This window comes from Sinohyriopsis cumingii, chromosome 16 (genome assembly GCF_028554795.1).
Source record: "Sinohyriopsis cumingii isolate HCF-2022 chromosome 16, ASM2855479v2, whole genome shotgun sequence".
NCBI classification, from domain to species: Eukaryota; Metazoa; Mollusca; class Bivalvia; order Unionida; family Unionidae; genus Sinohyriopsis; species Sinohyriopsis cumingii.
The window spans coordinates 6,067,709-6,081,832 of record NC_142976.1 but is presented as its reverse complement, the minus strand read 5'-3'; the positions used below and the strand labels follow the sequence as shown (position 1 = coordinate 6,081,832).

The 14,124-nt window shown below is 36.1% G+C and overlaps 1 protein-coding gene across 9 annotated transcripts in view; it reads left to right on the top strand.

Moving 5' to 3' along the window:
- The window catches only part of LOC149779870 (uncharacterized), a 56,144-nt gene extending 42,830 nt beyond the window's left edge, over positions 1-13,314 (top strand). For 8 of the 9 annotated variants that reach the window (XM_089936552.1, XM_089936546.1, XM_089936551.1 and 5 more), the window contains 2 exons: positions 8,138-8,275; positions 12,062-13,314. In XM_089936552.1, coding sequence (XP_089792678.1) covers positions 8,138-8,275; positions 12,062-12,199 — 276 coding nt within the window. In that variant the 3' untranslated portion in view covers positions 12,200-13,314. The other variant, XM_089936550.1, reaches the window with a different exon arrangement.
- Positions 13,315-14,124: the final 810 nt, after the last annotated feature.

Here is a 14,124-nt window from a genome sequence, read left to right as displayed (position 1 = left end):
TCCCTATCTAAGCATAAATTATGTTACAGCAGAATTTCATCAGTTGACAGGTTCAAGTTTTGCCCTTTCAAGCATTTAAAAAAAGTATAATACATATAGTCATATCTGCGTTTCAAGCTTTTAGTGTACTCATTTAGCTTGTAGTTACAAAAAATAATACCAGACATGATATAATAAGCAGTGGCGTCACTAGGGTTGGTGTCACCCAGTGCGGTAACTCACTCTGTCACCCACATGGACCTCTTTCCTGCACAAAAACTCAACATTTTTATAGACAGTTATTTTGGTGTAACCCCCTCTGATGGTGTCACCCAGTGCGGTCCGCACCCCCCGCAACCCCGTGACGCCACTGCTAATAACATTGCAAGTATATCATCATTACATTTACGTTTGTTGACAAAGAGAGTGCAGATGGTGGATTGATGGCTATTGGTAGCAAGTACAGGGGAAAACATTGGAATTATTGAATAAACTGACGATGTTCTGGCTACTCTATGCAAAGTAATTTCATCATACGTTTATTGCTGACGATATGTCCTGGCTACTCCATACATAGTAATTTCATAATACGTCTGTTGTTAACGATATGTCCTGGCTACTCTATGCAAAATAATTTCATCATACGTCTATTGCTGACGATATGTCCTGGCTACTCTATACAAAGTAATTACATCATACGTCTATTGTTGGCGATATGCTCTGGCTACGCTATGCAAAGTAATTTCATCATACGTCTATTGTTGAGGATATGTCCTGGCTACTCCATACAAAGTAATTTCATCATACATTTATTGTTGACGATATGTCCTGACTATATACAAAGTAATTTCATCATACGTCTATTGTTGACGATATGTCCTGGCTACTCTATACAAAGTAATTTCATCATACGTCTATTGTTGACGATATGTCCCGGCTACTCTATACAAAGTAATTTCATCATACGTCTATTGCTGACGATATGTCCTGGCTACGCTATACAAAGTAATTTCATAATACGTTTATTGTTGACGATATAAAAAGTGCTAAAAATAATTACACAAGGTTACAATTACATACTGAAAATATTTATACCATTAGGTCAAAACATCATGAGACGGCATTTTCCAATACACAATGAAGGTAACAAACTTTACTTGCCAAAACACCGAAAAACAAGTCCTTTTTAAATGTATGTATGTATGTATGTATGTATGTATGTATGTATGTATGTATGTATGTATGTATGTATGTATGTTTTGCCATGTATGTATGTATGTATATGTGTGTAAGTATGTATGTTTATGTATGTATGTATGTATGTATGTATGTTTAGGCATGTATGTATGTGTGTATGTATGTATGTACGCATGTATGTATGTATGTATGTACGTATGTATGTACGCATGTACGCATGTATGTATGTATGTATGTATGTGTGTGTGTATGTATGTATGTATGTATGTATGTATGTATGTATGTACGCATGTATGTATGTATGTATGTATGTAAAGCACATATTACATCTAGGATGTGATGCATGGTAAATAAGTTAATTAGTAACGGATGTAATCTTTCAAAGACTAGAAAGTAGGAATTTAGGAATTTTCTATGCTCACTTAAAGCGTATTACAGCAAAATGTGACAGTGTCATTATCATAACTTCTACTGACCACATCGTATTACATTGACCGAATAACAAGAACGACATGTGCGTTGTAAAAATGGCTGGAAAGAAGAAAAATTAAACGAACAATCCGAATAGTTCTTATATCTATGCACAGAGAAGGTTTCGCAATCAGATAGAGATTTCATCAAAGATATGCCCCATGTAAAACATACATCAAAATGGGTAGATTTAAACCTTATGGTGAGTTCTGAAACATATTTGTACTTATGAGTCTCGAGTCAATGCTCAAGTTCGATAAAATACGAGATTCAGTCTGAAAGTATGGTGTTTGGCAAAGAACTTGCAAACATTGTGTGTGATAGTCTATTATTTGGACTCAGGAAATCTAGTATTATAAATATCCTGACAATATGCCCCTTTGATCAGAGGACGCGTTTGATGTTTACCATTTTAGAATTTAGGCCTACACTGACTGAAAAGACAATCTGCAAATGGACAGTGTGAACATAGACATCAAAGGTGTATGATATATTTATTACATTGTTTGTAATCACAAAGCGTGCTGAAGGTCTATGCTGAAGCAAAGTACTATTGCTACTGATGCTATTGCTTTCGGAAAGGAACGATTACAAGGTAAAGTAGAAACTACTGAACGAGTAGCAGCAATACCTATTAAAATGGTCTTTATATACACAGGTAAGTTTCATACAAATATATTGCAAGACATTATGAAGAAAAAAGATATACACATAAACTGAAAGTGATATTTCAGTTTTATCAACAAACTTGAGAAGCACACATTTACAACTCTGCTATAAATAACATAGTATATTGGTTTCCTGTTGGTCGCTACACGCTGGCAAATTATTTCGAAAAATTTGAGGCGAACAACAATTGGTAGCTGTTATGAGCAATTGGCCGTTTTGTACATGTGGTAGCTAAACCGGGTTTTAGCTTTTCTCGTTTGGTTGTTCTTACCATTATTAGCATAGGGTCGTTTGATAACACTATTCTTAACCATGAAATCATATACTTTGGGATTTTAGTTTCATTTTTGGCGTGTTTCATTATGAGATGACATGTTCTCACTTGCTTAAAATTATCCAGTGCCGTGAGGTATTATTATTATTATTATTATTATTATTATTATTATTATTTTAGTAAAATGTTCAATTGTTTTAATTACGTAATAAAATTTTGCTCATGTATTTGTTATTTTGCTTGCAGAGATAGTTGTGGAAATATTTCCTGTTTCTGCTTTGAAAAAAGAGACGATAAAGAAGCATTTTCTAATAATTCAAGGCTCGCAAAAAGTTGGATATTATTCAACTCGTTTCTTAAGTTCAATATTAAATCATTACCCATATGAGATCCTTTATATAAAATATAGCGGGCAATTAGCTTGATGAAACAAGATGGCTGCTATGGCTTAACCGGCTTGAAGTAGCTGTTCCGTTTTTTTAGTGCCGTTTTCATGATATTTGTGCTTGTTGCCTGTTTTCATCTTCGTTATTGTGTTCATTATGTATTGGCTGTTAAATTCGTATGTGTTTCTTCATCTCCTTGTTTTGGAAATGAGAACAATTAGACTTTTCCTCAGCTGTCTTGCTCCACTATTTGTGAACAAACCGCCATCACGAGATACTCGCCAGTCAACCCGTTTATGCTACGATGGACCCTCATTAATTGCTTTAAATGATCACTCCTTGGCTCTCCACACTACATTGTGCTCTAGACTAAACGAACTGGGACTACATTTATCATTGCCTAAATGTAAACAGAAGCGAAAAAAGAAATGTTGTTTCAAAGCTGGCCGGCGTAGAACAGGAAGAAGAATTCCAGTTATCTCCCTTATTTCGGCTCATCAATTTAAAAAAAATTCAACCGTTAATTTAGATAACCTAATTCAAATCCCTATTAATTCGTCAACCTTTGTGTCAACTATCCAAGAAATACCTCTGCGCATTACATTATTCAATGCCCAGTCAGTAGGACCACCGGAAAAGCGCACATAAATAGTTAATTTTATCAACGACCAGAATATCGACGTATTTTTCCTGACAGAAACATGGATAAAAATATCAGGCGATGAGCCTAAGTGTGCGGATCTAACACCCACTGGTTACTCCATCAAGTCGTTCCCCGGTAATTATCGCGGAGGTGGAATTGCTGTCATCACACAGAACTCCATGATAAAAAGTCTTAACCACACCCCAACATTAAATTTCTACCACACATCGTTTGAACTAGTCCAAACCACACTCACACTGGAGCAAAGGTCAGTCCATTTTTTCTGCCTATACCGCCCTCCTCCTAGTAGAAAAAACAAGCTGGCTGACTCTCTCTTTTTGGAGCAGTTTCCGAATCTCCTGGAGTATGGAAATTCGATAGGTGGCAACCTGATTATTCTTGGAGATTTCAACTTTCACTTTGACTGTCCCGGAAACTCAAATATATCAAAACTCATAGATTCCATTAATGTTTTCAACTTCAAACAGTCAGTTAACCAACCCACTCATAAACATGGTCACATTTTAGATTGGATTCTTCATAGACCTGATGATAACATTCTACGGTTCTTCCTGGCATCCCATGACCTTGCATCAGATCACCTCTGCATTATATGCCATCTTGACATATCAGTCCCTAACCCTCCACCCTTATCTGCTACTAAGAGAAACCTCCGTACGATAAATAGAACCAAACTAATGCACGACATCCAAGCTAACCTAACAACTTGCTTACCTCCTACCGCAGAACAACTCGATAACTGCCTGCGTTCATTGCTTGACAAACATGCCCCAGCTACCAAGTGCAGAGTATCAATTCAAAAGTGTTCTCCATGGTATAGCAGTGTGAGGGACCAGCTTCGCACTGCTAAAAGAGACCGCCGTAAAGCTGAGAGGCTCTGGCTTTCCATCCGACTCACTATTCATAAGCAAATCTATGAAGCCGCTAAGAAGAATGTCACAGATATAGTCCATGCAGCGAAATCAGCCCACTACACTACTAAGATCATGGAAAGTTCCAGCTGCAAAGAGTTCTTCGAGATTACTAACAAGCTAATGTCAAGGAACAAATCAACACCACTTCCATCTACCTTCTCTCCAGTCGACCTTCCGGACATGTTTGCAGATTTCTTCCGTGACAAAGTAAAAAGCATTAGATATAAGCTTGACACCACAATTTCAGTTGACTCGTCATCACCATACAGTTGGGATACAGAATTTGAGCGGCAACCATTAGCAGCATTTGAACCTGTCTCTGGATTTCGTACGTACAATCTTGATGAAGATCGCACCAAAGTCATGTGAACTTGATCCAATTCCAACATCACTGCTACTTGAGTGCTTAGATCCAGTATTGCCTTCACTAACTGATGTTATTTATACCCTTCTCTCTCATGAGGGGAATTCCCATCATTTTTCAAAACTGCCATTGTAAAGCCTCTGCTGAAGAAACCAACACTAGACCATAACGATTTAAAGAACTACCGCCCAGTTTATAATCTCCCATTCATATAAAAAATCTTAAAAAAGGTTGTTCTATCCCAGCTTGTATCTCATCTAAATTCAAACAGTCTTTTTAGCAGTGTACAATCTGCATATCGCCTTTGCCACAGTACTGAAACTACTCTTCTAAAAGTAGTTAATGACATTCTCTCTGCGTTGGATAGCGCAAAGATTACAGTCCTCACCCTCCTTGATTTATCTGCAGCATTTGACACAATATACCATGATATATTACTTCACCGTTTCCAGCATGTATTTGGCATTCCTGATACAGCCTTACTGTGATTCAAGTCCTACTTGGTCAACAGGACACAAATTGTATCTGCAAATGGACCTGTTCTCTTCATTATGTACACCCAGTCGCTCCCAAGTGTCATAGATCATCATCCAGTGTCTCACCAATTGTATGCTGATGACACCCAAATATACAAATCTAGCCACCCAACGGAAGTTGACGCTACCATCCAAGGTGTAGAGAGGTGTATTTCTGATGTGAAATCATGGATGACATGTAACAAGCTGCAGATGGATGTTGATAAAACTGAGGCCATTCTGATCACAACACAAAGACTTTATCATTCATATCCTTTACCTCAAATAATAAATATCAGCAACACCAACATTAAATTCACACAATCAGTACGAAACCTAGGTGTTACTCTGGACAGTACTCTCACATTGCACCAACATGTCATGAACATATGCAAGGTTGCATATCTTGGGCTGAGACGTATCAGCTAAATACGCAAATGTCTTTTAGTTGATGCCACTAAAACACTTGTGTGTTCATTAGTACTTTCAAGACTGGACTGTTGTAACTCAGTTCTGTCTGATTCATCTCAATATCTGCTCCAGAAACTTCAAAAAGTTCAAAACACAGCAGCTCGGATCATACTTAGAGTACCACGATCAGAGCACACCTCCCCGCTGCTCTGTACCCTACACTAGCTATCCATTCGATCCAGAAACAAACACAAAATTTGTTCTCTGTGCTACGTTTCACTGTCGGACTCTAGTCCAACATACCTATCCGACCTCACCCATGTGTACACACCAGCAAGATACTTACTCTTCTCTTCTGACAGTCGTATACTCATTATTACCACTATGAAAACAAAGTCATATGGACAGCGTTTTTTGCATACCAGGGTCCAGCAACGTGGAATGTATTGCCCACTGAACTTAGACACAAAGACACAATGATCACATTCAAGAGGGCTCTCAAAACTCACTTATTTCGACTGCAAGAACAAAATTAAAGACCTAATAATGTTTCCTACCTTAAATATTCTCAGCATCTTTTTTTTAATGTTTTCTAATTTTATGGTGTTTGTTTTTGTAATCATGTCATTACATGTTTTTTTAATTATTTTATCTTATAGGTGTTGTCTAATGTTGTAAAGCGCTTAGAGCTTCTAAAGATTAGGTGCTATACAAAGTCCTCATTATTATTATTATTATTATTATTATTATTATCCAGCTGAAACTGGCAAGCAAATATCACTGGCTGGGACAAGTAAAATTTGTATCTAGTTATTCAGTGATGTCAATTAAACAACAGTGACGTCATTTCCATAGTTGCTAGTAATGAAACTGCCATGGACAGCAGCGATTACTGATACTGTATATCATTGTGGTCTTATTTACAAATTTATACAACTTAAATTAAATATTAAATGTCTATCGAAATCTTAACACTAATTATTTTTTACCAAAGTTTATTCAATCCTCATTCTTGAATATTCTGTACCTTAAATGTCTTTAGAAAAACTTGTAAGTTCCAAATGATAGTCACGTACTAAGCTGGGTCAAGAACAGATGACGTCGACCTATCATAACAAATAAGGGTAGTAAAATTTTGCTTTCAACATGCGCTTCTTTCATTGTGACATCATAGCGCGACATTGAATTGGGTTTGTACTGGATCGCACCTTTAGAATGCCCTCGTCCAAAAAATGTTTATGTAATTTAACATTGGTTTTGCCTTATGTACTTCTCTGGTCGTGTAAATACTTACCTTTTTAAGGAATATGGATAAATGAGAATCCAAATAAAGTGAAAAATTGCCATTGTTATGTATGTGTAATCAAATTCTAAAAATGGCACTCGTTAAGGAAATGGTTGGTACCGAACTTCTGCATGACATTTATGACTTTTACTGTAGTAACTTCGTACTGACGCGATACATCACGGGGAAAATGTACAAAGATTCGGTATTGTCAAGATGGAAGGTGATACTTAACATCGGTATCACGAACACCGGAAGTGCAAAGGCGGGGCATGAAGGCAGTGCAAACTGAGCAGTGTTGATATCTCAGTTCTTTCTAGCATGCGACAGAGAAGGCCGAGCGTGTGGAGAGGCCGAAACTGAACACATTTCGATACAGTATTGTTAACTTTAGTGTCAGGGACATTATCTGTGTGAGGATGTTTTACATTTATGACAGTATAAGCCATAAGAGTTAAACAGGGGTTAAGGGATGGATGAGGAGTGGTGGAAGGATTGTTGTGGTCCGAAATGGTATACTAAAATGATTCTTCTTTGAGCTACGTCTGGAATACCTGCAAGTATGGCTCGTTTGTTCGCGGAATGGTGCTTCTGTTAGAAATGAAGATTGTTCATTCTAAAACATTAAATACGCAGGTCTACACTTCGAAAAAGACGATAACTTATTTTGATCTTTAGAAATTTGATCTAGTTGCGGAATAGCTATTCGGGTGTGCGCGTACTCTCGTGTCGGCTTTATCATCCCACATCATTTAACAGTTTTGTAACAATCGTTATTCATCATTTTATGCGGACGAATTTTTCTTATTAATCACGTGAAACAGGTTTGACAATTTGATTTACTGGAGTCGGGGTTCTACGGGGACGGGAGTTGCTCCATCACATATACGAATAAGCGAGAGCAACTTGTAAATGCTGTAGCTCTGCTGTATACCTTTTAAGAACTTTCCAAATAGAATTTGAGAAACACGATTATACATTTTTGTATAAGTAGTTGCAATATTCCAGGAAACGGATTCGGATGAAGAAATCAGGGAGGAGACCAAAAGTCTTCCTGGGGATCTCGCCCTGACCGAGAGGCAGAGACGACTGAGAAGATTCTCTATCGTTGATCCTCCACTTATCAAGGAGCTCAAGAAAGAGGAGGTAAAGATGTAATTTATTCGTAGTTTTAACATTTAGGATAAAACTTTGTATGCAGTATATGAAAAACACTGGCAAAATTAATTGTCAATAATATATTGATTATGCGATTTTTTGTTGTTGTTCTGTTATAAAAGAAATAGAGTTTAAAGCAGTTTGTTTCCTTCTTCTGAGTCGAAGGACCTAAAAGAAGGAATATAGTCCGTTGACTGTTGAAATGAACAAGCGATTATTATATGCTCATTTTTGTCTCCGTTATCTTTACATTGTCAGAATTGTGCAGTATTTTACGATACTGAACACCATGATATTGCACTCACGTTCACGACACGTGTACCTGAAATAGTTTAGTTTATCAGGAACTACTTTTTTAACAAACCATATACGCTTACGTATAGTAGACGCTTTAAGTTTTGCTTGATGAGGTTTGTTTGTAAATGAGCTAATCAAGCTGTTTCGTCCATTTGAAGTATAGATTATAAAGTTAACGATGTGGACGAGTTCAGACACGAAACTTTCTAACAAGCACACAAATGAACGTGGTATTCGCAATATCAACAATAATTTGAGAAACGCAGTAATTGAAAATACCGTTTTGATCATTGAAACAGTTATTTAGGAGATATATTCTTACCTTTTCGCTAATAAAATGGTTCACGCTATAACCAGTGCTCTCTAGGGTCTATACATTACAGCATAGAAAAGCATATTGAGACAAAAGGCCAAGACGATGAAAGCGTATTATTTCCGCTGGCTGTATGGGGTGTCGCACAAAACCTGCTTTGCAATTTTCCCTGTTTAACTATTTTAATACAATATTAGGCTAGCGATAGAAAACAAACTGTATGATACAGTTCATAGCTGGGGTCTCTCCAACAGCGAGATGCAAATGACAGGGCATAAATGTATGTCCTCTTTATTTGGTAATAAGAATGATAATAAATAGTCTTACATTTATACATCTTGAATTTCCTCAAAATGTAATTTTTATGTTCTGCATATCTAAAAGGCATATCCTGCAAACCTGATACACACTGAACTTTTTGCTGGAATTTCTTGTACATTTCCAGCTGAAATTCCTTCTCCTTAATGCACGAACTGACCCTATAATCCAGTCCATCAACATGAAAACAAAATCCATCCATTCCAGACCAAATGGAAAAGTTGTTGCAATGCGCATTCATTCACAATATGGCTCTACATTTGAATTTTAAGTAAACCAAAGCGACAATTATTTTTGAAACTACTTTCGAGCGCGCGACATAGTAGAAAGCTCGCTGGGCTGTGCTATGAGCGCATTAATATTGTTATTGTATGATGAACCTACGGTTGTGTATTTATTAATACAGCATCAATTCAATTACTTTGTTTCTTATAGTGCATTTTTTAAAAAAAGAATTAAAAAAATGATTTTACAATAAAAAGATTACAGCAATTGTATGTGAAAATATTAACTCTTTCCTCATATGGATACTTCACTCCCACAGGTCGTGCAGTGTGCATCCGAAAAACTCGTTAATATTTTTTCTTACAAATGCAGTAACCTATAATTACAAAATAGCGATTACTGATTGGTTGAATAACATGGACAACGTTAAAGTAAAACTATGGGTTTTCGAATACAGACTTTATTAATCTGACGTTGATAGCGGAACACGTTGCTGTTATGTAGGTGGAACATTTCTGCTGACTGAGATGTTAGCGCAGGCTGCAGACTGTCCCTTAAGATGAAGGTAGGAGAACTGGAAAACATCACCAACTTTGAATGTTACTCAGAATTATTTCGCCCCATAAATTAAATCGGCATATGGCCTCAGACGTCGATCATGTGCCATTTTGGAGACTACCTGGACGATAAACGACTTTAACTTCACACAGTTACTATGGTTACTCTAGTGACTGTCACTTATTATGATTACTGTTTAATCACTGCCAATATCTGAAGTCTGGGTCACTTTATATATTGAATATTTTAGAGTTTCACATTACTTTTCATGATGAAATGTAAGTATATCGAAATAAAACTAAAGCATGACGTATCGTACCTACATCTATTGACAGATCACGTGACACTGTACTATAAGTATATCGAGTTAGAACTAAAGCGACGTAGCGTACTACATCTATTGACAGATCACGTAACACTGTACTATAAGTATATCGAGTTAAAACTAAAGCACGACGTCGAGTACGTACATCCATTGACAGATCATGTAACACTGTACTATAAGTATATCGAAATAGAACTAAAGCATGACGACGAGTACGTACATCCACTGATAGATAATGTACTATTGTACTATAAGCATATGTAAAAAGAACTAAAGCTTGATGTCGAGTACTTGCATCCATTAAAAGATCCTGTAAAATTATACTATACGTATACTGAGATAGAATAATTTAAGTCAGTTGAATCTATAACAATGGTTAGATTGACTTTAAAGCCCAAATTAGAGACAATGATGATCCAAATGTTCGAACAGGTGTCCATTTACCCTTGTTCGTGCTTAAAGCGGTAATCGAACCTGAGACAGCAGAGGTGTGAAATGAGAATGATATCACGGTCTATTTTAAACCCTGTCATATTCTTGGTTTATTTTACCCAGAAAATACATTAAGGTAGGATTTTTTTATTATACGAGACTACTTAGGACCTCGTGCATTTGTGCTACAAATAAGGAAGTAAATAATTACATAAGATTATGGGACATATCAAGTGGTATTCATTGCCCGACATTCATATAAGGTTGCAAATTGCTTATAGTGTATTTATGTATATTAGTTTGTAAACAGATGATGGATATCATCAGAATCGAGTAGGAATTGGACGATATGTCTGAGTTTTTTTTGAGATTACTTGCGTGAGATCTTACTTGATCCTAAACCCCCTGACAGCTTCAAAATCGACAAACTAGTTTGCTACAAAAGTTAAAGACAATATCTTTTTAAATGGTTAAATATTTGTTAATTAAAAAGTGAAAGTTATCGCTTGCATACATGTGTTTTTAAACAGATGTGTTTTTAATGTGTTATTGGTATTAAACGGTTATCGATGCTGAAGTCATGTAATCGATGTTTCAGGAAGACACTTTAACACGCTAACAATCATTTATTTATGTTGAATTCGGAAAATTAATTTTGTTTTATTTCACCCACGGCAGATTGAAATGACAAGAGTAACATATTGCTGTGTTTGACCAATCAGAACATGGATATTTGATTCAGTTGGACCCGGTGCTGACACGCTGTAGATGCATGGATATTTGATTCAGTTTGACCCGGTGCTGACACGCTGTAGATTATTTTTTTCACATATTCCATGTCATCATCGTGTGGGTACTTACGTCATAATTTGACAAATTGCCTGAAGTATATTAAATCAATTATTAAAATGAATTATAATAGTTTGCCCATTTTAAGGATATAAGTGAACATTTCGTGTCGTTGAGAGTTGTCTGCTTGATCGATCATTGGAGAATAAGAATGGTGAATTACCATCTGTGTCGTTTATAGGTTTTAAAACTGCTGCATATGAATAAGCAATTCCTGTAAGAATATATAAAAATATTGTTATAATTATATGACACCATGACTATAGTGTGTCAGCTATAATGATTTTGTAGTGCAACACAGCTGCATAATTTTTACGTTCATTTTCCTTGGTGTCTAGCTTTGTACTTGTTATAAACTAATGCAAATCGATTAACTATCGATATAACTACATCGATAATCGATATTAATTTTGGACGCGATACACCTGCCGTAACTAGTGTTCAATTTCTCTTCCAGACCGTCTCTGGCTTATACTCAATAGCGGACAAATTAATTTTCCCCGTGGCTACAAAAGAAGAGGACGAAAAGCTGTATAGGGAGTTCGCAAAAGAACGTGCACGTGCTGTCAGTACAAAACAAAAGAAGATGAAATAAATATGGAAGAATACTGTTTTATAAAAATCGTATCATCGTGGTACAATTTGATTATCAAGAAATATCTTTTTATTTCTCCAAATTTAAAAAACTTAGATGGATGAAGAATTTAAAAACTCTAAAACGGTGAGTAGGCCGTGTTTACTTGAAAGTATCAGCACACAATTGAGAAATGACATTAGATTTTCACTGAAAAGCCCTTATTTTCTTTGCATGAATGTCTTCGCAACCTTTTGAATAGACTGTCCACTTTAAAATACGTATCACTGGGAAATATTTCAAGTAATGAATACAGTTTAACATATGTGTTTTTAATGTGTTTTTAATGTCTTTTCCTATGTATTCCATATTAATAACTATAACGTCATTTGTATGCGTGCATGTATGTATGTATGTATGTATGTATGTATGTATGTATGTATGTGTGTGTGTGTGTGTGTGTGTGTGTGTGTGTGTGTGTGTGTGAGTGTGAGCATACGAGAGCGTTCCTGCATATATGTTTGTGTATTCGTGCGTGTGCGCCGCATTTATGCCTGTCTGTCTTCCTGCATGTGTGTGTGATTTGGATTTTGAAGGTAGCTTTAACAATTTTTCAGTCATATCGCTACGATGTCTGCAGTGTGACAGTTTATAGTGAGGCCTAGCACTCGGGCGTCATGTCGCAAACATGTAGCATGATGTCCCACCCAGTCACATTATCCTGACACCAGGCCGACCAGTCCTAACACTAACCTCTTAATGCTGAGAGCCAAGCGAGGCAGCTGTTAGTACCAGTCTTTGGTATGACTCGGCCGGGGGTCTTACCCACAACCTCCCACATTGTGTCTGTCTGTCTGTATGTATGTATGTGTGTGTGTGTGTGTGTGTGTGTGTAATTAAGAGATTGGAAATCCATCACATTGTGGGGTTTCTTCTCTTTACAAAGCAATACATATGCATGCTTTCAAGTGAATGTTTAACTTTATTCTGAGATTATATCTGTGCACATTCCAAATGATATCTATGCAAATCTACAAAAAAATGAACAATTTCAATTATTTTTGTTATCATGAAGTGTATATGTAAATTTATTTAAAAATCAATGTTTGACTATTTGAATAAATTATGAAATTGAATTTGTTGTGTAACTCAATAGGGTCGGAGCAGGTAATATGCTGACTTGGAATTTTACCGACGTGTATTATCAATGGGAAAACTGAGTTGTTGTCAGATCAAATCTATGAAAAGAACTTTTTGCATCTTTTAAAATTTTTGTGTGAATGCCGAAGTGTTTATAAAGGTTACATTTTGGAAGAGAAAAATGAATCTTGTTGAAAGTCAAAGAATTTTTTCCTTGATTTAGAAAATATTCTTTTTAGGGTTAAAGACAGAGTCGCATCAGATAGACTGGTCACTCAGATAGAGTGGTCGCTCAGATAGACTGATCACGCTGATAAATATGCATACCATGATGCATACCACAGTATGCCGCAATTATTTTAGGGACCAGCAATTTAATGTTCTAGGGTAGGAGCGTGTGACATTTAAAAAAAAAAAAAAAACATCGGTCAGCAGCTAGAAAAGTACCTTCTTCTGAATTATAGCAACATAACACCATATTATGTCCATTATGTTGTTTGTAATACAATTAATTATAGCAACATAACACCATATTATGTCCATTATGTTGTTTGTAATACAATTAATTATAGCAACATAACACCATATTATGTCCATTATGTTGTTTGTAATACAATAAATTATCTTGAAATAATACAAAATAAATTTTCTCAGCTCAGAAGAAAATTCCAGCCCCCCACGTTCCTAAAAGTAAATGGTCAATACTTTCTCTTTGATGAATGGACTGTTTCTATGTTAATTAATGTAAAAGTTTTCATCTAAAAATTCAACTAAAACTGGATGAATAAGCTTACACTAGAGCCGAC